We start from the raw sequence: 25,793 nt of genomic DNA, 5'->3' as shown, positions 1-25,793 counted from the left end.
GTACCAGGCACTATACACAAATATATTCACGATATTAATAACCCCAAATAAAGGTGACCACCCGAATTAAGAGAATTAGGGGATAAGGAAGAAGGAAGAGAAAAAGATAAAAGAGAAAAAAGAAAAGAAAAGCAGGGACCAAAAAAAGGAGTGCAAAAATGAAATTGGGAAAAAGGAGGGGGGAAAATAAAAGCAAGCAAAGAAAAGAAAAGAAAAAAAAAAGAGCGAAAAGAGAGAATGAAGTGGAAGAGGGGAAGAGACTTTTTATATGAGGAGACTACTCCTATAGAACAGCCCCTAATCCCAACAAATTCCAGCAAAAGCTCCCTGGAGATGAATGCAAACTAGAAACAACCAATAATATAATGATGAAAATAGAATGGAGAACACTAATCCCAAAATAAAATAAAGAGAAAATAAAATGGCACTTTAAAAAATGGTAAAATGGTAGCAGTAATAATACTGGTTAAAAATAAGAAGGTAGTAATTAAAAGGGTAAAATCAGGTGATGGAAAAAGAAGAAAAAAAAAGAAAAAGAAGAAGAAGAAGAAGAAAAAAATTGGTTTCTTAATTAAAAGGTGAAAAAAGAAAAAAAAATTGCAGTAGTGAAGGTCCTTCGGTTCTTCTATTCTTCAGTGTGGCTCACCTTAGACCTGCCAGGTATTCAGGAGAGTGTTGAGTTTCCCTGCGATACACTGTTCCTCTGTGTTGTAAACCACAGTCCATATTTTAAAGCAGGCTGCATTTGTTTCCCAGACTGCCTTATTTTGTGTTTAGCAAAGAGTCAGTTTGTGGGTCAGCCTCTGGGTGGCAGTGTTCTGGGGTTGGCCTCTGAGGCTATAGGGCCTCTCTGTCCAGTGGAAGTTCACTGCCCAGAGCTGGCTGCGTAATAGTTAGTTACCGGCGCTGTGTTGTTGCTGGGATTGAAAATCCCTCTATAGGCCAGACCCTGTTAACTCCCAGGGACTGATCAGGTTATTTTAATCCTTGATCTCGTACAGGGTGGAATCTGGGTGTGGCTGTGCTCCTTGCCTGGGGGCTGGGGGGAGGAGTCTCACTCTCTGGAGAGAATGGCTGCCCCAGTCCTGGGCTCAGGGGTGTCTCAGCACTCAATTCGCTGCCACCTCTCCCGGCCCCCCTTCTCTCCTCAGTCTCTCCCCAGATTCCACTCCTCCGCACACTCTCCCTCTCTTCAGCACAGGTGAGTGTCTGTATCCGAAATGTCCCATGAACAGGATTCAGTGAAAACAAACAAACAAACGCCGGCCGCGGAAACGGGGAAGGCTTGGTTTCTGTAAGCTTCTTCTCTTACCGGGACTGCATGGTCTGGTCAGCTCTTCAGGCTGCCCCCTTTAGGCTCAGTCCTCTGTGGTCACAGAACCCAGCTCTCGATTCCCCCAGTGGCGCCAGGAATCCCGCAGTTCTCCTTTCCCCCGTCAGGGGCTGTGCCTGTCCCAAGGGACGCGGCTGTCTGCCACGCGGTCTCCCTCCGACTCCTGTTATGCATTTTGTTTACCAGAATCCTCTACTCCCCCCTGGACTCCCGTGGGTACTCTAGGCCATTCAAGTTGATCATTTCTTGATTGCTGGACGCCTGGTCATTGCTGACTGCTTTGATCCCTGCGCTGCACTGGTGGCTCTGATTGCTGGAAGTTATCTTCGCTGATCCCCTTCAGCTTGGGCGCAGTCCCCTTCCCCACTTGGTTCAGTTCCCCTTGGTGCCAGAAGACAGTTGAACAAACGGTGGGGCCTCAGGTAGATCCAAGCTGTGTGCAGGGATCTCTGAAGGCAATGCCGCACTGAAAGTGAAACTTGGCTCCTGATCTGACCAGCCAGCCAGAGAAGGCGCCGCTGCTGCCACCAGAGGAAGCCACACTTTGGGAGCTCTGTTTAAGCCTGTACCCATGGCACCAGGAATTTTGCGAGTAACATTGTGTTCTGTGTTAATAAGCTTTGGATCCACTGCAGTGATAAAAAGAGAATAAATCGATGTGTGAATTGTAACTGAAACTATTTGTGTGGCATAATTCCTCTGGCAATAATAATTATCTTACCTAATAATAGACAAACATGCAAATTGAATGTACCTTCACTATGCCCAAGGAACACCCACCAACCACGCCCACCAAACCCATCCAGAGATATGCACATTAACCCAACAAAGATGGCAGAGGCTGGAGTCGGGATACTTGCATTGCAGCCACAGCTACCATGCAAGCATCCTGGCTCTGGCCGCTCCAGGCCTATTGGAGACACAGAAGTCAGGAGAGTCAGAGAAGTCCGGATACAGTGCCTGAGGCTGGCTGTGGCCTGGGAGACGAAGAAGCCACCTACCCCTTGATCCCAGTCTGTAGCCGGCTGGAGAAGCCACCTGCCCATGATCTCAGGCCTCAGCAGGCTGGAGAAGTCGCCTGCCCTTGACCCCAGGCTGCAGCCGGCTGGAGAAGCTGCCTGCCCCACATCTGCCTGCCCCATGTCCTCGGGAAGACTGAGAAGCCGGGCCCCAGCTCCTGAGGCTGGCTGCAGTCTAAGAGACAAAGCAGCTGCCTGCCCCGTGATCCCAGGCTGCAGGCAGCAGGAGAAGATGCCCACTGTATCACAGGGGACACGGAGAAGCCGCCCACCTGCGGTCCAAGCGCCAGCGCCTGCGGCTGGCTGCACCCTAGGAGACGGACAAGCCTTCCAACCCGAAGTTCCCAGCTGCAGCCACTTGGAGAAGCTGCCAGCCCTGTGGTCCAGGACGCCAGCGCCTGTGTACTGGGAAATAGGTTCTCTCTTCTCCCACTGCAGTCATTACTCCAATATTCCCCTTCTGAATTTCTCTCCTGTATCGCAACCCAACTCCACTTTTCATTGGATGGATACGGAACAGAGCAGTGCTAAAAGCTTACATTTTTAAGCCGGTAAGGCTGGTACTTAAACATATAAATGGAAAACTAGAGTCCTTAAGGTAACAAAGGCTACAAAGGGAGGGGGACGGGGACAGGGCATGACATATTATATCCAGCAATCCATCTGGGGACTGAAAACTTTGCAATGATGACAATTAGTGAAGATATGAATCAACTAACATAGTTGACAGGGACAATTCTTCCATCTTTGAAAATATCTACTTCAAATCTGTTTAAATAGATTTTCACCTGCATAATCTAACACATTCTGACAAGACCACCACCACCAATGTGGTCAGTGTTGTGCTGATAAATGTTTAACAACTTGCTCTCAATCAAAGAAAACAAAACTCTGATTTATACTGTCGGCCAACTTCTGTGGCATAAATTCTCCATCCAAGGCTGATTTCAGGTGCTAATGTGATGCCACTAAATGCAGAGCTGAGGAGAAACATGCAGTAATACACTATTATATTCTACCAGAAAGACCCAAAAGATATAAATAATGTCAAGAGTCAGAACAGTAAAATGTAGGAAAGAATTGAGGAGTGATGAATTTAGAGTATGTATTTCCTTTGGTTTTCATGTAATTTATTCACTTTTAAGATTATATAATTTTTAATGATGACCATGTTTAACAACCAGCTTACAAAATTCCTGAAAATGTGTGAGCCAGTAAGAGCAGGCTCCAGCACAATACTGAGTGGAGTATAATGGTTAAATGCCAAGGCTCATGGGTTTGAAATGAGACGCAGCCACTTTTGGGTTTTACTGGTCAAGTTACCTGATCTCTCTATACGTCCGTGTTCTCATCTGTGTCATTATAGTACCTACTGTATGGAGTTGTTGCAAAGATAAAGTGAAATCTGTGTATGACACAGCACAGTACCTGAAACAATAATTTACTCCATTTGTTATAAACTGTTACTGCCTCAAAACGTTGTTGACAAAATTACTCATGCTGAAAGAATGAAATTTTATTGATGAGAAAAATGCCTTATTTTGCGATCGACATGGAGACAGTCAATTTTACTTCCTAGGCAGTAGATGGTAATCTACTAGTAGAAAATGCAAAGGGAAAAATGACCGCAATCAACATGATTGAGGCAATGTATTATTAGCTGGATCATAAAGCAGAGAGGATGTCATGCATTCTGGGATACATCTGCAGTAAGAGGCTTCATCTCAGGTATTAATTCTGATCAACTAAGCATCAGAATTAAGATGAATGGTGAGAAGGATTCTGAGGCTGCTTCTAGACTTAGCAGGAATAGAACTTTAATACATAAGCAACAGTTACTATGGTTAATGATCTAATCTAACAAAAGAAAAACATGCAAATCCCCAGAGGGCTCCTAGGCTGCCAGAGGAATGTCTGACTGCCGGGGAGCAGGCCTAAACCAGCAGGTGGTCATCCCCTGAGGGGTCCCAGACTTCCAGAGGGCACAGGCTGGACAGAGGGACACTCCCTGAGTGCACAAATTTTTGTGCACCGGGCCTCTAGTATTAATATAACGTCAGATGAAATTGCCTGCCATGGTCCTGCCTGCATAAAGTAGTCTTTTTGTTGGCAACTACTTTGAATGTCCGAAAACCTGCACAGTTAAAGTTTATTTCAAGGGACACCTCAGATAAGTGCCCCTCCTTTCTTAGACAATTGGCGTTGTCAGAAGTTGGTGACTACACAAGACAATTGGCGTAGTCGGCTTCACAGTTAGCATAGTTGGCTTTTTCTGTAAGCCTGAGCGAATAACAGCTATATGAATGAGAGTTAAGTTTAACTCCGAAGAGAAGGAGCAATTTGTCCCTCCTGCCCAAATCACTGGGTGCTTTTAGGTGACTGAAAAACTTCGTGGAGGTGTCAGAGATTATTTCTTGGGACATGAACGCTGCTCTATAGAGAATTCCATCTCAACTATAATTAATTTACTGGCTCACCCTGGTAGTGCACATATGATTTGGCAAACCAGCGCCCTGAAACCTTCTGTCTGTTTTAGACTACCAGGAGAGAAACCGAGACACATAAGAGAGATTGAGATGACCACAGGGTGACACCTTTGCAGAGCTCAACTCACAAGGAGCACACCTGCAGCACACTACACAATATCCCTAGAAAATATTTTGCTCAAGCCCCACAGAGAAAAAATAAACTAAAAGGACCAAATAATTATTGAAAAGATTTTTTTCTTTAAAGAAACTTCGGAGAAATCCTATCTAATAAAGAGGGAAGAGAAACCAAGATGGTGGCATAGGTGAACACCTGAAATTGGTGCCTTGCACAACCACTTCAAAAATACAACTAAAAGACAAAACGGACATCATCCAGAACCACAGGAAGGCTGGCTGAGTGGAAATTCTACAACTAGAAGGAAAGAGAAAAGCACACTGAGACTCAGAGGGGGTGCGGAAGTAAAGTGCAGAGGTACGGAGGCACGTGCAGAAAGAGCTGGCAACTGAAGACACGGTTGTCTTTTTCGATCGGGAGGGAGACACAAGCTCCTGACGGCCCTAACTCCAGTTCCGGGTGAGTCTCTGGGGACCCAGACTAATACAGGGAGAAACTGGACTGTCAGGCAGTGGGCAGATCTCGAGGGCGGCTTTCTCTCAGAGGTGCTTGCAGCAATTACCACAGGACACTGAGACCCGGGGCCTCTAAGGGCAGGGCTGAGGATCAGCCATAGCTGTTTGCTCTGCCCTGCTGATTCCCTGAGACCCCGCCCCACCCAAGCTGTGTGCAGAGGCTTTTGCATATGAGTGGCCTGGCCATTTCCAATCTAAAATTACCTAACAAACTGCAGCTGGGTCAGAGAGACACCGAATATCCAAAAGACAGCCCAAGGCCCAACAGCAGCTTGCATCACTTCATAGCTGGGCCTCATCTGGGCACCTCCAAATCCCAAACAAGGAAGAGGAATCTGCAGATCTCTCCATAGCTCCTGCTGGGTAGCCTCAGGAAGAGGCTAAATTAGCACCTCCTTAGAGATTCAAGAGCCAGTGCACCCAGTGGACCTAGTGCGACCATCCAGATTACAACTCCTCAGATCCATAAGGGACACACTCAGGGGGCAGACTCAGTGAGCAGACTCGGTGAGCACCAAAGCCCCACTGAAGCAAGTCTTGCCCCATAAGGGTGTCTCCAGCATAGAAGTTCCCCCACCATAATCACAGCTGATTCTCACAGCCAATTGGCCTGGAGGTCAATTCCTCCCAGTGATACCAACTACAATCAAGGCTTAACTACAACAAGACTGTGCACACAGCCCACAAAGGGGTGCACCAAGAGTGTCCACCTCAGGTAATTGGGGAGGCTGAGCCACTGGGCCCTATAGGACACATAGCACAGAAAACCATCTACCAACACAGGGAAGCAGCCAAAATGTGGAGACAAAGAAACAGGTTACAAATGACAGAAATGGAGGAAAGCAAACTACTGGATATACAGTTCAAAACCATGGTTTTAAGGTTTTTCAAGAATTTTGTAGAAACTGCCAATAAATTTAGTAAGACCCTCAACAAGTCTAGTGAGACCACTGATAAATTTAGTAAGACCCTCAATAAGTCTAGTGAGACCCTCAAGGATATGAAAAAGGACCAACTAGAAATTAAGCATACACTGACTGAAATAAAGAATATTATACAGAGATCCAACAGAAGAGTAGAGGATCGTAAGAATCAAGTCAAAGATTTGAAGTACGTAGAAGTAAAAAACACCCAAATGGAAAAGCAAAAAGAAAAAAGAATCCAAAAATATGAAGATAGTGTAAGGAGCCTCTGGGACAACTTCAAGTATACCAACATCCAAATTATAGGGGTGCCAGAATTAGAGAGAGAGCAAGATATTTTAAACCTATTTGAAGAAATAATAACAGAAAACTTCCCCTACCTGGTGAAAGAAATAGACTTACAAGTCCAGGAAGTGAAGAGAACCCTAAACAAAAGGAATCCAAAGAGGACCACACCAAGACACATCATAATTAAAATGCCAAGAGCAAAAGACAAAGAGAGAATCTTAAAAACAGCAAGAGAAAAACAGTCAGTTACCTACAAGGGGGTACCCATACGACTGTCAGTTGATTTCTCAATAGATACTTTGCAGGCCAGAAGGGAGTGGCAAGAAATACTCAAAGTGATGAATAGCAAGAACCTACAATCAAGATTACTTTACCCAGCAAAGCTATCATTTGGAATTGAAGGTCAGATAAAGAGCTTCACAGATAAGAAGAAGCTAAAGGAGTTCATCACCACCAAACCAGTATTATATGAAATGCTGAAAGGTATCCTTTAAGAAGAGGAAGAAGAAGAAGGTAAAGATACAAATGATGAACAACAAATACACATCTATCAACAAGTGAATCTAAGAATCAAGTGATTAAAGAATCTGATGAACAGAATAAATTGGTGATTATAATAGAATCAGGGGGATAGAAAAGGAATGGACTGACTATTCTCAGGGGGAAAGGGACATGGGGGGTGCGGAAGAGAGTGAACAAAAATGGTACACCTATGGATGAGGACAGTGGGCATGGCAAGGGCAGAGGGTGGGGTGGGAACCGGGTGGAGGGGAGCTATTGGGGGGGAGGGGGGGGAACAACTGTAATAATCTGAACAATAAAGATTTAATTAAAAAAACAAAGAAACAAAAATTTTGGTTGGGATTACAGAATTAACCCTTTTTTTCATTAGACCATTAAGCAACATATTTTGAATTTCTAATTATTTTAGAGAAAACACAAAAATTATTTTCACAAAAATAAATTTCTACACTTTAGGCATTTAGTTATCACAATTATATAATTTCTTTCAATTTAATTTGAATCTTGAACTTTTAGAGCTTTTCAATTTTTGCTGGTAAGTGAAACATTTAGTATTTCTTTAGATTAAGGTGCTAGAGCTCAGTAGCAGGCTGGTAGCTATACAAATGCAAATTCCATGTTCTTCCTGCTATTTACCTGCAGGGAAGAAGCGATACAAATGCAAATTGCATCTTCTTCCTGCTGGTTTCCTGCAGGGGAAAAAGCTTTGCTCTAAGCTGGAGGAACCAGTTTTTTGGCCTAGCCACTTGACTTTTTAAAACAGCCAAATTTTTTTGTAAGAGGTCGCTGTGGGTGGGGAAAGTTTGGCCTACCTGCCTAATTTAAAAAGACCATATTTTTTCTGCTGGGGGAAGGACAGCTAGTGCCTTTCTCCATTTGAAATTGATTTATTTATGTTTCAACAATTTTTAGATTCTAGAGCAGCCATGGGCAATCTACGGCCCGCGGGCCGGATCCGGTCCGTTTGAAATGAATAAAACTAAAAAAAAAAAAGACCGTACCCTTTTATGTAATGATGTTTACTTTGAATTTATATTAGTTCACACAAACACTCCATCCATGCTTTTGTTCCGGCCCTCAGGTCCAGTTTAAGAACCCATTGTGGCCCTTGAGTCAAAAAGTTTGCCCACCCCTGTTCTAGAGTCAATTATAATTATTTTAAGGCATTTTCTTTCCAAATTATTGTAACAGAGACAATTTACTGATTTTCTTGGCGACCTTAAAGTTAACTTTTGAATGGGTTCCACTATCATTTTAAAAACTACTTTTTATTATGGAAATACCAATCTTTTTTTTTTTCTTCTTTTTTTTTCTAGTTTGGGGTGGGCATCTTCTATATTGAATTCAATATCTTGTTTACTTGTTTGCTTTTAAGAATTAACTTGAATTTATCAAAAGGGACAGGTCACTTTCACCTAATATTAATAAGGGCGGAGGGGAAAAGGTCTACACAAATACTGGTAAGTGAAAGGGCGAGGGCTATGCCCTCCATCTTGCCCCGTACCCTCCATGTTGGGGCAGCCGCCATGTGCTCAGGAGAGTACCTTCTTCCCGGAAGCCCAGGCCCCTGCTGGCCACGCCCGGGATTTCTTTAAACTAACCAATGACAATCAAGGGACTTGCGCGCCATAGAGATGACCACATCCTGTGTAAGAAGACCCGACTGGCGCCTGGCCAATAGGCAGGGCCCACAGTCAGCTCCCCTCCGCTCACTCCACCCCCTATTAAAACCCTGTTTTTCCCATGGTGGGGACACTCTGCTTCCGGTCGTGCGTTGCCCGGAAGGCAAGATCGAGTTAGCTAGCTCAATAAAGGACCCTCTGCTTTTGCATCGGACTGGCTCCCTGGTGTGGTTTTCTTGGGGATCTTGAAATCTGGGCATAACAGTAAGAATGTAAAATGGCACAACTATTTAGAGGGAGCGTTTAGGCAATCATATGTTGGGGTCCAACCCCAGCAGGTCCAGGGGTTCCCAAAGGTGTGGATGGAGTCGGCGAAGAAGGAATAACACGGAGACAGCGTTCAGTTGATCAGCATAGCCAGGTCCTCTAACCAGGTTCTCTAGCCAGGTTCTCCAGCCAGGTTCTGGAAATACCAATCTTGTTGCTAGAACCAGCCTGCATCTTTTTTTCTTTGGCCAAATCTGACATCTTTCTTAGAAAAAACCAGTCCTGGGTGTTAGGTCAGAGAGAGCCCAGGATCGGATACATGCAGACGTGTGATGAGATAATGGACTCCCCCTGGCATTTCTAACAGATCAGTGTGCCAGACACAGATACTGGCTTCTTTCTGAATCAACAGGACCCCCACACAGATACTGACTCCTTCCTGAATACCCCTGCTGACTCCCTGCAGTGGAAACTTCCTCAGCTGAATACCTCAGCTCATGTCCCCGCCCCTCACCCAACCGCAGTATAAAACAACCGCCCCCTCCCTGTTGGCTTGAATCCACGTGCCCTGTCTTTGGGGTACATGGGTCTCCCGGGGACGCAATAAACCTTTCCTTTTCTTTCTTTTCTGACTCACCGGACTCTTTATTTCCTATGCCGCCTCCTGAGCCACCTAACCTAACACTAGGGTTTTATTCTGTAGCACTTGTAGAGAGATTTAAGTTCTAGCTCAAAACTCTATCTAAATGTCCAAAAATAGGCCAGTTGCAGCATTTGTTTTAAGCTAGCTTTCCTCTTTACACATGCACAGAAATTCCAGACACATTTCTATGTTTTGTAAAACTTTTCATGGTGAGAAAGAGACTTTAAATTAGCATACTCTGGGAGGGGGATGTCCATATTACAGGATCCCCACGTGTCTCCCTTCCCCCACCTCCTGCTTGCTTTGGGGGAAGTTTCAGCAACTGACCTTTCCACCTGTCTCTTATCCCAATTAAAGGCATGCTTAATAGAAACAACAGATGTTAAATTTTTTCCTATTTCGTTTTCCAAAGTAATAACTAGCCCCCAAGGTGACCTTAGCCAAATTTTCCTTTTCCAAGTGTGTTCTCCAGTAATTTTTAAACAAAGCGTTAAGTAGTCTCCCAGGGAGAAAGCTGACAGCTTTAATCTCCTTAGCTGCCCAGTATCCTCTCCAGGAGCAGAGGATCTGGTGACCTTTTAGAAATTTTAGATTTTTGATCCTCAAAACAAATTAGGTATTCTATGATTTGTACAAGAAACCACATTAAAGATGACCACAGCACTCTCTTTTCTAGGGCCTGATTTAAAAACGTGCCTTTTGAAATTCCAATTTCTTTTTAATTTTGTCTTTTAACCAAATTGTTCCCCATTATAACCTGACTTAAAACAAAAGATTTTCCTTGCCCACTCTGGGTTCTCGATTTCCAAAGCTAGTACAAGTGCTTACCCACAGTTCAACCTTACCACCTACACTGGTGTTGTTTATGCTCAGGCGAATCCTTCTTTTCCAGATTTCCGTCCTTGTCTCAAGCGCCATTAATATTGGTGCTGCCAGGGTTGAGGAAGCCCCAGTTCGGGCGCCATTAATACCGGGGTTCATGTTCCGGCATTTGGAAGGGTTCAGCAATCTGGAGAAGGGGCCGTGTGTAACTTAAAGAGTTTAGAGATGAAGCATAATTTTGAAAGGCAAATGGGGGGGTCAGAGGAGCTTAGCTAAAAGGAACTAAGATCTCCTCGTTTCAAGACCCCATGCTTTTTATGAACATAAATTGTCCTGAAGGGAGGCAGAGATATACACTTCAAAGTGGTAGCATTTGGTATACAGAGGCATTGTGAGAATGGGGGAATTAGCCTATGGCTGTTCAGGTGTTTGACCAGTAGGAGGAAATAACATGTAGATTAAGATGCCCTGAGCTGTCTGGCAGCCAAGCAATCATCCCTTTTCAGGTTTGGGGAAATGCCCTCAGCCATTCCCAACAGGTGACAACCTATGTGACTCAGCCCTTGTTGAGTCCCCAAGTTCCATCAACCTTTTGATGAAACTCTTGAAATTACGACATGCTGGAATTGGCTTCTGGCACCAGGGGAAAATAGAAATGTATCAGGAATTATTGGAACTCTAATATTGGGGCACCCGATGAAAATAAAATAAAATTACAAAATCTCATCAGGCCAGCAAATTCTGCACAGGAAATTAGAGGTCAGATACAATTACACGAGGATTAGACAACTGTCTATAAGCACTAGGCAATTTTCCTTCGCTACTAAGGAAGGCTTAATACCAGATAATTTCACACATCAGGCACTAAGGCTTAATACCAGATAATTTCACACATCAGGCAGTTCCTAACTTAAATAGAAACCTCAGAGGTAAAGTTTATCAAAGAACTAACTCACAACAACATACACATAACAATGACTATAAAAAGTCATACAGAGGCCCATTTAAATCATAACATAATGTTAAAGAAAACCCCCAATCGCAAAATTACTTAAACAAATCAGGCACAATCTTGGGGAACCACCAACCCATTGAGAAAAGGCTACAAAGACAGGTACAGACAGGAAATAATCCTTTCACACGGACACTTTAGCAGGATGATCCACCTGGATCCTCTACACAACACAATCTTTCCTACAAGGAGACAGACAGAATACCCCTTTCCTACAAGGAAATCCCAGCAGGGAAACTGTAAAGGTCCTGGACTCTGTACTTATCTTTACTGTGGGTCACGTTTCTCATCTGTGAATGGGAACATGTGTGTGCAGGAGCCTGGAAGAGGATGCCTACCATCTATGTGTTATGCCCAGAATTCAAGATCCCCAAGAAACCACGCCAGGGAGCCAGTCCGATATAAAAGCAGAGGATCTCTTATACAAGCTCGCTTGGTCCCCCCCTTGCCTCCATTACTGGGTGCAAGAGAGAGCCCCGAATCCCAAGAGAACAAAGAATTTATAGGGCTTGGGGTCAGGGGTGGGGGGGTGGGGGGGTGGGGGGGGTTGGGGCAGGGTGCAGCTAGGGTCTGGTTACACAAAGACAGGGGGGGGGTGGCCAGCATACTTTTGGCCTTGGGCTAGTTTCCCCCGCTTTCCCATTGGCCGAGATAAGGGAAGGCTGAGTAACTTATACACCCTGCGGCTTCCATCAGTCCTGCTCTGTCCTTTCACTATGGTAGGTGCATGTTTTGAGTATCTTTTCAAAAATATGTTTTTATTGATATTAGAGAGAGGAAGGGAGAGAGATAGAAACATCAATGATGAGAGAGAATTATCAATCCGCTGCCTCCTGCATGCCTCCAATGGGGATCAAACCCGGAAATTGGCATGTGCCCTGCTGTGGAATCAAACCCTGATCTCCTGGTTCAGGGGTCAACACTCAACCACTGAGCAACACTGGCCTGGCAATTTTGTGCATTTTGTTTGGTCTCATACTAGGTCCCTGAAGCAGGCTGGGCCTGGCTAGTGGTCCATCCTACAGAAGAGAAAGTTCACGAGGGCTCCATGGATCTCTACGTGGCTGCATGGGAGGGCCGAGGACTTACTGGCCTAGGAACTCTGGCTCCACTGGCCAGCAGGCCGCTGGGAGGAGGAGGGAGGAGTGTCCTCAGAGCAAGGCCTTTCCAGGATGCTGGGAGTGTCCCTGGCAGAGCGCTCTGATGGACAGTCAGGGGTGAGCACCACCCTCATGGACTCGAAGGAGAACGAAGGGCACCCTGGAAGCTCCTCGATGAAGGATATCGTCCCCCTGGGGCCTGAGGAATCTGCCATGGAGGTGGTCTTGAGGAAGATCCAGGAGCTCTCTGATTCGGTGAGGGGAGAGGAGGGAGGGCAGAGTGTGGGTCTCAGTCCCTACTTAGGTGGGGACAAAATATGACTTTGTTTTATTAGTCAGTTTACTAGGTCTTACTGAATAGCTGTGTTCCCTGGTGGCATGGGGTAGTTCTCCTGTCCCCTTCTAGTCCCCCACCAGCTCCTGGGATTCCACCCTGTGCCAAGCGATCCGGGTGTGGGTTGGAGAGTCCTGGCGCCCATTTGGTCTATAAAGCTTGCTGCCCTCTTGTCTTCCTGTTGTAAAAGTTAGAAGATCAAGGCTCAAATCCTACCACTGCCATGTAGTTGCTATTGACCTTGAAAAAAAGATTCACATTGTAGTGCACCTGACACCTGTATAATTTTTTTGTTTTAAATATATTTTATTGATTTTTTACAGAGAGGAAGGGAGAGAGATAGAGAGTTAGAAACATCGATGAGAGAGAAACATCCATCTTCTGCCTCCTGCACATCTCCTACTGGGGATGTGCCTGCAACCCAGGTACATGCCCTTGACCGGAATCGAACCTGGGACCTTTCAGTCTGCAGGCCGACGCTCTATCCACTGAGCCCAAGCGGTTTCGGCATCTGTATAATTTTTTAACCAGTGTCACCCCAATGTATTCAAGAAAAAGGAAAAAAATGAAAAAAAGAGATTTTAGAGCCCCAGTTTCCTCTTTCCTAACTGGGTAACAGTAGTACTTGCCGCATGGAGACCCTGTGAGGATTCACTGAAATGACACAATGCCCAGCCTTTCTTGCCTCTCTCTCTGCCTTGGCAGGACCACCGAGACCCCTTCATGGTGGCCGACCTGGGAGTGTTGGCCAGCCGCCACCAGGCCTTCTGCCAGGCCCTGCCAAGGGTCTCGCCCTTCTATGCGGTGAAGTGTAACAGCAGCCCCTTGGTGCTGCGTGTCCTTGCCGCCCTGGGCACCGGCTTCGAATGTGCCAGCCAGGTGAGCTTGGGCCACAGCCAGTTTCCTCATTCATAGGCCTGACGGTTCCTGGAGGGAAAAGGCCAGTTGCCAGGTGTCTCAAAGTGGGGACAGCAGCCCATGAACAGTGGCTGATGTGTGTGGTGCCCAGTTGTTTGTGAAAGAATAAATGAATGAACTGGGAGTGGTGCTCCCTCCACTGGTCTAGGTGATGAGGGCAGTCAGCCTGAGCTGAGGAGTGGAGGGAACATGTGCTTTAATCCCCAGACCCCGTTCTGTCCTGGCCCAGCCATTTCACTGGAGCCTCAGTTTCTTGGTCTTTAAAATGGGTTCAACTATATGTTCCTCAGAGCAGTCTAGAAGCTTAAGTAGCACAATATGTGCCCAGTGCTGTGCCAGATGCACAGTAGGGACTCGGTAGGGGACAGCTCCTCATGCCTGTGGTTCCTGTGCCCAAAAAGCATGGCAGCAGGGAGGCAGCCCCTTACTCTGGCTTTGCCCATGGCAGGTGGAGCTGGAGCAGGTGCTGGGCCTGGGCGTCGCCCCCTCACGCATCATCTATGGCAACCCCTGCAAGCCGGTCTCCCACCTGCAGTATGCTGCCCGCCATGGGGTGCAGCTCCTGACCTTCGACAGTGAGGAGGAGCTGACCAAGGTGGCCCAGCACCACCCTGGGGCCAGGTGAGACCAGCAGGGCTGCAGGAAGGTGGGGCCAGGGAGGAAGTTCTGGCAAACTGACTTGGGCCTCAGCAAGGAGATGAAGGCTGTTCTGTGGTGACTAGGGGTGCCCAACCAGCAAAGAGCAAGAATTAGTGCCAGGTGTCCCAGTGCCCTCCCTGGTGCCCACTCTTGTCAAGTAAAGATTTCCTGTGTCTGCAGAGGTGCTGGCAGAGCCTGGCATTAGGGGTCTGGAGTCAGCAACCTCCTGGGAAAAGCACTCACCTAGGATTCAGGAAGACCAGGGGTCACATTTCTGACTTTCTTGTTGCATCTGTGTGTTCTTGGGAAAGTTATTTAACATCTCTGATCCTGTGACAGGAGGTCTGCTGAAGGGATGTTTATAATTTTATCTTTTCCCTGCTGTTTCCTGCCTGGGCAGAAGTCTGTAAGAAGTAGTGTAGCCCTAACTGCTTTGCTTCAGAGGATAGTGTCGGGTCTGTGCACTCAAGGGTCCTGGGTTAGATTCATGTCAAGGGCACATGCCCCAGTTTCAGGCTTGATCTCCAGTAAGGGGCATACAGGAGGCAGCTAATCAATGCTTCTCTCTCTTCATTGGTGTTTCTATCTCTCTCTCCCTCTCCTCTCCTCTCTGAAATCAATAAAAATATATTTTAAAAAATTAAAAAAGTAGTGTGTTCCCTCCCTGGACCTCCATGGCTGGACATTCCCGAGGACCAAGGAGTTTGGGTGGGGGCAGCAAAGCATTCAGGCTTGGGGTTCGTGTGTCTAAGAACGCCTGTCACCTCACACCCCCTCCCAGGCTGGTCCTGCGACTGTGGACCGAGTACAGCCAGAGCCTCATCCTCATGACCTCCAAGTTTGGGGCCAGCCTGGAGCTGTGTGGACACTTGCTCAAGTCCGCCCGAGACCTCGGCCTGGCTGTGGTGGGCGCCAGGTAAGAGCATGGACTCTCCCTCCTGCGAGGCAGGGCTCCTGGCCCCCACGCCTGTCCGCAGCCTCTGACTCCCTGGGTGCCCTCGGGTCAGCGTGGTCCCTCTGGGCCTCCGGTGGCTCCCTGTGGTCCTCAGAAGAGGAGGTGGGCTTCAGCTGCTGGGAGGGTGGGGCAGGCAAGGCACTGGCCTTGGGTGCATAATTTAATGGGATGCCGAAAACTTTGTACTCGAGATAAATAATGTTTAATACAGTAGTTAAAAAAATTAACGCAGAAAAAACCCATGATGAGAGAATATGAAATTTTAAATCAAGACAGGATTGCATTTGATTGTTCTTTTCCTTATGGGTCCAGTTACTGTTAAATAATCTTGTCTTTAAAATTTTTGTATTTTTTTTATTGCTTATAATATTACAGAGAGTAGTACATTTGTCTCCATTTTTTCCCCCTTCACCTTCCTAACGTTTTTGTATTTTATTCATCATGGATATTTTTGCATCAGCAGGTTTGAGCCCTTGATGGGGTGTGTACAGGATGCAACCAATTGAGATCTCTCTCTCACACTTGCTCTTGCTCTCTCTCAAATATATATAGATGAGAGTCCGGGTGCACGAAATTTGTGCACTAGGGGCGGGGGTGTCCCTCAGCCCAACTGCACCCTCTTCATTCTGGGACCCCTCGGGGGATGTCTGACTGCCTGTGGGATCGGGCCTAAACTGGTAGTCAGACATCCCTCTCATAATCTGTAACTGCTGGCTCCCAACTGCTCACCTGCCTGCCTGATCACCCCCTAACCACTCCCCTCCCAGCCTGATCGATGACTAACTGCTCTTCTGTCAGCCCGGTCACCCCCAACTGCCTCCCTGTTGGGTTGGTTAGCCCCAACTGTCCTCCCCTGCCGGCCTGATCACCCACAACTGCCCTCCCCTGCTGGCCATCTTGTGGTGGTCTTCTTGTGATGACATCGGCATGGCCATCTTGTGACCACATGGGGGCCGCCATCGTGTGCGAGGGCATGATGGTCTATTTTCATATTACCTCTTTATTATACACGATAGTGCATGAAGGATACTTACGTTGATGGCTCAGTGCTTTGGTGCCCCCTTGAATGTTGAACCTGAGGAGCATCCTCCCTCACTTCACCCCACCTGCTCCTGATTGGGTCCTCTGCGCCCCCTGGTGTATGGTTTGAGATTTGGGGTTCAGATCACTTGCATTCCAAGGAGGAGAAAAAGGGGAGCCCCTGTGGCGAGGCTTTGGGAGGGGTAGCTAAGAGAGGTGACTGCCCCACAACCATGAGAGCCCCAGCTCATGGACTGTCATGTGGTGTTTGTCTCTGGGGTCCCCATGTGCACAGCCAAGGCTGTGGTTCCTGTGGGTGCCCACGAGATCCATGTAGTCATGAGTGTCCCCATGTCTGTGTCCGTGCTGGTTCACATTGTACCTGTGTGGCTGTTTCTGAATGTGTATCTCCTCCTACTGACCCTTGCGTTTCCTCGTGTGTTTCTGCACCTGTCACTGCACCTGTGCTCAGCTTCCACGTGGGCTCGGGCTGCCAGAATCCAGACCGCTTCGCACAGGTCATTGCCGACTGCCGGCGGGTGTTTGAGATGGGCCGTGGGGTCGGGCATGACATGAGCCTCCTGGACATTGGAGGGGGCTTCTCCGGAGTGGAGGGCTCTGAGCCGGAGTTTGAGGAGGTAAGAGGGGAGGAGGAGAGGGTGTCTGGGGGCCCCAGCCTGGGTTTATTGCACAGAGTGTGTGTGTGTACAGGGAGCTCTTGAAACTCAGTCCTGTGCCTGCATGTAGCTGGGCTTTGTGTGGGTTGAGAGGTCTCTGACGCTACATGCGTGGCCTGGGTGCATTTACACGTGTGTGTGTGTGTGTGTGTGTGTGTGTGTGTGTTTGCATGGGAGCATGCGGTTCTGAACCTTCTATAGGCGTGTTGGTTACTACCCCTGGTAAGGCTACAGTCAGATAGAGGTTTTCTTACTGTATCCCCACACCCAGGGGGCAGTTTCCCTTTGCTAATCAAGTATTGATTTCAATGTTTCCAAGTCAGATCTCATGGTGTCCTCGGGCACTTCTCCCCTCTGGGCCACAGTCTTGACCTGTCTCCTCCCCTGCACAAGGGGATGCTGACACCTTCCCACAGAGCTGCCAGGGGAATGAAGAGGGAAGATGCAGGGAAAGAACCCGCACAGGAACTGGCCTCACAGGGCTCGGGTCTGTCCCCACAGATGGCGAGAGTGATCAATGCTGCCCTGGCCCAGGACTTCCCCGAGGGGACCGGCATTGAAGTCATTGCGGAGCCAGGCCGCTTCTATGCGGCACCTGTCTGCGTGGCCGCTGTCAACATCATCGCCAAGAAGGCTGTGCTGCAGCCAGGTGGGTGGGCCCGGACTGGGCAGGGCGCGCTCTTCCAGGGGTCCCCAGGCTTTGGGGACAGGAGGGGCAGATGGTCTGAGTTCCACCCTGGCTTCCTCATTCAGGGGAAACATGCTTTGATTTAGCTACAGGATAGAGCCTGTTAGTAACATTACTGTGTTGTTCTCAGAGAGCCTGGAGGGAGGCATTGAGGGTCTTTATTCTTCCTGTGTCTGGAGGGGAAGTCTGAGGGGGTTGCTGTCCTCACAAAGAGAGCTAAGTGGAAACTGAAGTGCATGTTGAGGTTGATAAGAATCACCCTCTGGGTTATTGACCTTTTCTTTGAAATGTTATGACCGTCATATAAGTATTTCTAAATAATTTTTATTTCATTTTTAAAATATATTTTTATTTATTTCAGAGAGGGAGAGAGACAAAAATATCAATGATGAGGGAGAATCCCTGATAGGCCGACCCCTGCACATCCCACACTGGGGATATTGCACGCAACCCAGGCAGGGCTCAATGACTGGGAATAGAACCATAACCTCCTGGTCATAGGTTCATGCTCAGCCACTGAGCCATGACAGCCGGGCTCTAAGTCATTTTAATCTGTTTCCTTATCCTTTGGACAAATGCCCTACACACACCTTTGTAACCCTAAAGGCACGTGGGTCCACTAATTTCATTTCCTCACAAAGCTTCTCATTAGAGAATATTGTGATTTGGGGCATATGATTTCAGCCATCATTTAACAAAAGCCCGAGTTATTCATATTATGGCTTACCATTGTTGTCTTCACAACAGCATGAGCTGCCAGTGATTTAAGGAGCTATCATGTGATCAAGTAATGTTTTACCTCATTTCTGCTCAGCCCTCCTGTGAGGCAGTTTGGGGCCATTCCCATTTTGCAGGCAGAGATCTGGAGGCTCAGAGAGAGGAAGTGACTGTCCAAGGCTGCACAGCTAGCTCGTGCACAGCAGCACCAGGTCTGTCTGACCGAGAGGCTGGTGCCCTTGTGTTTGCAGACATGCCAGCCGAGCGGAACGCCCAGCCTCAGGGCTGCCATGACTAACCCATGACCAACTGGCTTAGGGACAAGTGGGGCTGTGGGCCAGGAGGCAGGATCAGTGCTGGCATCTGAGAGAGAGCTGGGACTGGAGGATTCACACCAGGGAGAAGATGGTAGTGGTGGTGGGGGGAGGGGGAGGACCCAGGGAGAGGAAACCAATAATCAGAAAGATCTGGGCATCTAAATGATCAAAGGGTACGGAATGGCCCCAGTGCCCACAGAAACCAGTTGGAAAGATTAAGGACATGAATGTCTAAGGACGGACTAGCAGTGGTTGTTCAGAAAGTGGTTGGTAGTAGTTCATGTCCTAGGGTCTGGGGCTGCAGGTAAGCATCAGCTCAATGTACATCGGAGTGTGACGGAGCTGGGGAGAAGCCGCCACGTGCTCATGAGGCATCAACACAGGCAGAGTATTTACAGCAGTGGTTCCCAAACTTATTTGGCCTACCGCCCCCTTTCCAGAAAAAATATTACTGAGCGCCCCCTGGAAATTAATTTTTTTAAATTTTAATAGCAATTAAACAGAAAGATATATGTATTAATGTTTCTACCTTTTTCGTAAAATATAGTAAAGAAAGGTGTAAATTAGAAACATTGAAGTTTGAAATTATGAAACTATTTATTGAACGCAGAATAGAAAGGTAATACAAAAAAAGTTAAAACAAATGCACCTGTGGCCATCACCGCACCCCTGGATCGCTGCAGCGCCCAAAGGGGGCGGTAGCGCCCGCTTTGGGAATCACTGATTTAAAGGCATGGAGGTGACAATTACGCTGCTCTCTGACTGTGAGAGCCGGGCACTGACAGGGGCACTAATCCCAGCCCTGCCCCGTTCTCCTGTGTAACTTCTGGCAAGACTCAGTTTCCTCAAATGTACAGTAGTGTTCATTGTTCCCACTCAGAGTGTTGTTAGGAGGATGAAATGATTTAATATGTGCACACAGGTTGGAACAATGCCCGGGTTACCTGTACAATCATTGTTAGTGGCAGTAGCAGCCACAGCACTCTGATGAGGTGCGGGTGGGGCAGAGGAGCCGTGGGAGCCCAGAGAACAGGCCCGAATCTGGTAGGGCATCCGGTGACGCTCCTGAAGCTGACACAAGGGTTATCCAGTGCTGGGCAGAGGGTCTGGGCCGGTCCGAAGGGTGCGGGTCTCACTGTTGACCATCAGTGGTGAGACTTGGCTGAGCAGAGTCCTGTCCTCTCCCCTCTCCCAGGAGGCCACCGGAAACTGTTGTACTATCTCAATGAGGGCCACTATGGCAGCTTTCGCGCCTTCCGCAGGGATCATGTCCCCAGGATGCCAATTGTGGTGAAGGTAAGGGGACCCTTGTGTGACTCTGGCAACTCCCAGACCCTGATAGCAGTGAGTTCAGCCCCTTTCCCTGTGAGGCAGGGATCCCTCTGAGAGGTGCAATGGGGCAGGGTCTTAGATTACACATGGCTTTGTAGATTGTCATACCCCGTGGGTATACAAGGATGTGCACAGGCAAGCCTGTTTGTATTTGCATGTACACTTCTGTTTGAGTGCATTTTGTGTGTGAGCATGCTGACTGACACCTGTGCAGGCAGGTGGGTTGAGGGTACATGGTCCTGTGTGGGTGTGTGTGCACATCGGTTTGCCTCTGGGTTTCCATGTGATCTCTCTGTATGCACTGTGTGTGGGTGTGTATGCCCAGAACCCTTGAATGCTGGAGATGCAGGAGTCCTAGGAAATGCAGGTTCTCCAACTTGCTTCCCAGTAGACTCATCTGGGAAGCTTCCAAGGACCCCGATGCCGAGGCGAAGGCCCAGGCGATTGGAATCAGGCCTTTCCTGGGTTGGGACGTGGCATCAATCCTTTGTTAAACCTCCTCCAATGTGACTCCAATAGCAGCTGAGTTTCACCCACTATTTTGAGTGATTATTGACTGAAATCTTTTGCTTTTATAGATGGGAACGGAGGCCCCATGTGTGTGGTCTTGAGAATTTGCAGGGCTAGGATGTGTCACTTGAGTGAATATAAGCTCCATGTGGGCTGGGTCAAGAGCAGTGCCTGGCACATAGGGACTGGCTGGTGTGAGTGACTGCCAGTGTCCTTGCTGGTGCCTGGCGGTGCTCAGCTGGCCGAGGGCATGGGCTGGGAGGGTGGGTTGGAGCAGAAGCTCTTCCTTCTCTGATTCCCCACCCTGTGTCCCTGCAGGAGTTCTGCTCAAAGCCGCCCCTCTTCCCCTGCATCCTTTATGGCCCCACGTGCAGTGCCTTTGACACGTTCTACAATGAGGAGGTGCAGTTGCCCGAGCTGGAAGTGGGTGACTGGCTCATCTTCCCCTCCATGGGCGCCTACAGTTCAGTCCTGAGCTCCAACTTCAATGGCTTCCCGCCTGCGTCCATCTGCTACATGATGGGACCTGAGCTCAGGTATCTGAGGAGAGCTCAAGGATCTGAACTTGGCCCAGGGAGCTGATGGCTAAGCTATGCGTTCCCAGGTCCAGGAAATACCATCCTTCCCTCCCCCACCCTCCGACTGGCCCCAGAAAAGATCCAACTGACATACACTGCCTATGGGGTGGCCTGTTACACCCACTACCCATATAAGTCCAAGGCAGCCCACCTGGGCAGCTGTGACAGCTCTGATGTTTAGACCCCTCTGTGTCCACAAGCTGACATCCTTAAGGCCCCTGTAACCCTTAATTCTTGGCCAAGGCCCCACTCTGCCCTGACCATTTGTGTCTGTTCCCAGCTTTCCTCATTTGAAGTCCCTTCCCTACCAGCCTTATGCTTCCCCACAGGCTCTGCCCAAGAGCCTCTTGTTAGCCCAATCTAGAGTTCACTCCCCGAGGTGATGGGGGCTTCTAGAACACCCCTTTACTGGTACAACCTTTTCACAGGAGCCTGCTGGAGATAGCACCTTAAGCCGGGACATGTCAGAATGGAGGGGTTCCAGACCCTTGGTGCGTCACCTGGGAAAGCTTGGAGCGGAGGTGGGGGTGGGGTGGGGAAGAGTAACATGTGGGAAGCAGAGGTTTGGTTGCCTCTGAAATGATGAGGCAATTTTCCCCCAATGTTCGCCTGAAACACAGGCAAGCCCTTCTGGGCAGACGACTCCACCCTTGTGATTCTTACCCCCTGAGCCCTGGAGTGGGGTAGCTTGAGAAACTGGTGTTATTACAGCCTGTGCTCCTAGAAGGCCATAGCCTGGAGTGTGAAGCAACCTGCCTTGGCCAGGATCTTGAGATTCTTTCATCCCTCTATTTAAAACAATATGCATATTAAAAATTGATTTTGAGAGAGAGAAGAAGGGAAAGGGAGAGAAACAAACATCAATGTGAGAGGGGAACATCCATTGGCTATCCTCTGCACGCCCCTTACTGGGGATCAAGTCAGTCCACAACCCACGCATGTGCCCTGACCAGGAATGGAACCAGCAACCTTTGGGTGCTCGGGAAAATGCCCAACCAACTGAGCCACACTGGCCAGGGTTCATCCCTCCTTTTATCCAATTAGTGACCACTGAGTTGTTGCAGAAATATTCACATGAACTATAGGCACCCATTCAAGTGCCTAGAACACCAGCTCTGGAGTTAGACCTGTAGTGAATCCAGGCTCCACCAGAAACTTGTAATGTGATCAGAGCCTCAGTCTCTCCATCAATGGCATGAGAATGATATTCGTTAGTACCCTCCTGGCATGGCTGTTGAGGGGATTAAGTCAGATAATGTAAATCCTTATTCAGGTCAGTTCATGTCCAGAACCCTGCCTCAGGTTGGCCTTGACCCTGGACCTTTCCAACACAGAGAGCACTCCCTGCCCCCTTGGTCTGGGCATCCTCAGGGAGCTTATTGCATCTGGCCATACAGGTATAGGGCCAGGCATGTGCGTGACTGGCCTGGCGTTGGCTTTAAGAACCCCCCAGTTTGAAAGGTGGGAGGACAACGAATGGGAATATCCAACTCCAAAATAAGACGGGTTCTACCGTGTGTCTCCCAGGTTTAGAAACAATATTTGGGAAAGTTCTGAGCTGAGAGAAGAAAACGTGTCCTACAGGCAAGGACATTGGCGGAGGTAGGGGCCATGGGTTCCAGAGGCCAAAGCCACTCACCTCCTGTGATCTGTGTCCTTTTTAAGCTTCACCTGATGCGACTCCTCTGATCCTCAACTCCTGCAAATGGTCCACGTTATCCACCAGAGTCAGCCCCACCATCTCACTGCTGCCTCCACACTCAGCTAAGACCAGGGTTATTGTCCAGCCTCCTGTGCCAAAGACATCTCAGCCCCAGACATCTGAGGAGAAAGGATGGGCTGCAGATGCCTCCTAAGAAGGATGCCAGAGGCTCAGGCAGCCTTCATGTCCTGTGTTACTCATTCCTCTACTCCCAGATCCTGAAATTTGGGCTAGAAACAACCATACTTATCCCCTCAGAGGTGTCTGGAAGAGCAAATATGAGTGGGCTTTAGGTAAAAATAAAGTTACATTCATGTGCAAGAATTGCTGGAGTGTTTTGTGCTTTGGTCTATAGGTGTTGCCCTGTGGCATTTTGGATGTCAACTCATCTCCCCATTCATTCATGAATCTATTCATCCATCCATTTATCATTCATCAGTCTTTCCATCCTTTCATCCATTGATCCATTGTCCATCCATCCATCCATCCATTCACTGACCATCAATTGATCCATTCATCCATTCATCCAATTGTGCTTCCATCCATAAAATAAAATGTGAGGGCCTAGTCTGTGATGGTCTTATTCTAGGCAAGGTTACACATGATGTATAAGATGTGCAGAACCTATCCTCATGGAGCTAACCTTTCATTTTCTTCCATTTGAAAAATCAGAGCAGGAGCAAACATCTAATCTAATAAAAGACAAACATGCAAATTGACCATACCTTCGCTAAGCCTTAAGCCACGCCCACCAGCCAATCATAGCAATTGTATGCAAATTAACCTAACCAAGATGGCGGCTGGCAGCCACAGAGCTGGAGTGAGCAGGAGGCTTGGTTTCTCCAGTGATGGAGGAAGTCAAGCTCCCCGGCTGGCTCTGAGCTCCACTGAAGGAGTTTCAATTATAGAAAGTAAATAAATCCCAGAATAAAAAAAAGAAAAAGAAAAAAAGGAGAAGCTGGTAGCTTCCGTCACTGGGCGGCTTGGCCAGCCTGAAAACGGCCCTCAGCCCCTCACCTAGACTGGTCAGCCACCCCAGTGGGGACCCCCACCCTGAAGGGGGTGTGACCAGCCTGCAAACAGCCATCAGCCCCTCACCCAGGCTGGCCAGGCACCCCAGTGGGACCCACACCCTGATCCAGGACACCCTTCAGGGCAAACCAGCCGGTGCCCACCCATGCACCAGGCCTCTATCCTATATAATAAAAGGCTAATATGCAAATTGACCATAACAGCAGAACCACTGGGAATGACTGGCCACTATGACACACACTGACCACCAGGGGGCAGATGCTCAATGCAGGAGCTGCCCCCGGTGGTCAGTGCACTCCCACAGGGGGAGCTCCGCTCAGCCACAAGCCAGGCTGATGGCTGCCAGTACAGTGGTGGTGGTAGGAGCCTCTCCTGCCTCCTCAGCAGCACTAAGGATGTCAGGCTGCAGCTTAGGCCTGCTCCCCGCAGGGAAGTTGACATCCCCCAAGAGCTCCCGGGCTTCCAGAGGGATGTCTGATTGTCAGCTTAGGCCCAATCCCCCGGGGAGATAACCATATGTCTGATGACATATACTCCTCCCCCTCTACAGAGTGAAACCGAGTGCTTATAAGTTTGTTTACTGATATGCCCATAGGAACTACTGTTAAACTTGAGATCTTGTTATGCATTTTGTTTACCAGAATCCTCTACTTTCCCCTGGACTGCCGTGGGTACTATAGGCCATTCACATTGATTATTGCTTGATTGCTGGGCACCTGTCCTTGCTGATTGCTTTGATCCCTGCTCTGCACTGGTGGATCTGATCGCTGGAGGTTATCTTCGCTGATAGCCTTCAGCTTGGGCGCAGTCCCCTTCCCCACTTAGTTCAGCTCCACTTGTGCCAGAAGACAGACGAACGGTGGGGCCTCAGACAGATCCAAGTTGTGCGCAGGGATCTCTGAAGGAAATGCCGCCCTGAAACTGAAACTTGGCCAGAGAAGGCACCTCTGCTGCCACCAGAGGAAGGCACACTTTGGTAGCTCCCTTTAAGCTTGTACACATGGCACCAGGAATTTTGTGAGTAACAGTGTGCTGTGTGTTAATAAGCTTTGAACCCAATGCAATGATAAAAAGAGAATAAATTGCTGTGTGAAGTGCAACTGCAACTATTTGTGTGGCATAATTCCTCTGGCAGTAATAATTATCCTATCTAATAAAACAGAATCATGGGAATTAGTGTACGACCGCTACCCTTCCCATTGGCTAATCAGGGCAATATGCAAATTAACTGCCAGCCAAGATGGCGGCCGGTAGCCAGGCAGCTTAAAGTGAACATGAGGCTTGCTTGCTTCAGTGATGGAGGACTCCAACGTTCCCCGTCTGCCGCTGCAACTCTAAGCAACTATGTTACAAATATAGAAGCTAAACAAAACCCCAGAAACCTGCTTTAGTCCGACGGGCTTCAGCCAGCAGGATCGCAACATTTTTTCAAATACAGAAGGTAGATGGGGAGGAAGAAAATGGCGGAGGTTTAGACAGACGTGTCGGTGCCTTGTCCCGGAGCAGATAAGGGCGGGCAGCTGGAAACGGGTAGCATACAGCCCGAATAAGCAGAGGAGATTCAGCTGAGACAGTCTGCAGCCAGGAAAGACAGAGAAATCCTAGATAAAGGGAACGGTTAGAGGCTGAGGCTGAAACCTCTCCAGGTGCGCCAGCACAGCCGCGGAGACCGTGCCATCTTGGGTGACTGTCACCGGCATCCAG

At 48.3% G+C, this 25,793-nt stretch overlaps 1 protein-coding gene across 1 annotated transcript; it reads left to right on the top strand.

Moving 5' to 3' along the window:
- Nucleotides 1-12,742: 12,742 nt before the first annotated feature.
- LOC308515587 (antizyme inhibitor 2-like) lies at nucleotides 12,743-23,376 on the top strand (the record flags this gene model as incomplete). The annotated part of the gene is made up of 10 exons (XM_081086095.1): nucleotides 12,743-12,925; nucleotides 13,710-13,883; nucleotides 14,371-14,543; nucleotides 15,343-15,477; nucleotides 17,009-17,174; nucleotides 17,715-17,862; nucleotides 20,131-20,231; nucleotides 21,096-21,313; nucleotides 21,784-21,846; nucleotides 23,021-23,376. 9 exons carry the CDS (start codon nucleotides 12,743-12,745, stop codon nucleotides 21,806-21,808), a joined length of 1,323 nt encoding a protein of 440 aa, XP_080942221.1. The 3' UTR covers nucleotides 21,809-21,846; nucleotides 23,021-23,376.
- Nucleotides 23,377-25,793: the final 2,417 nt, after the last annotated feature.

Source organism: Myotis nattereri (genome assembly GCF_964212035.1).
Source record: "Myotis nattereri genome assembly, chromosome: 3".
Taxonomy (NCBI): domain Eukaryota; kingdom Metazoa; phylum Chordata; class Mammalia; order Chiroptera; family Vespertilionidae; genus Myotis; species Myotis nattereri.
This window is presented reverse-complemented; position numbering and strand designations above follow the sequence as displayed.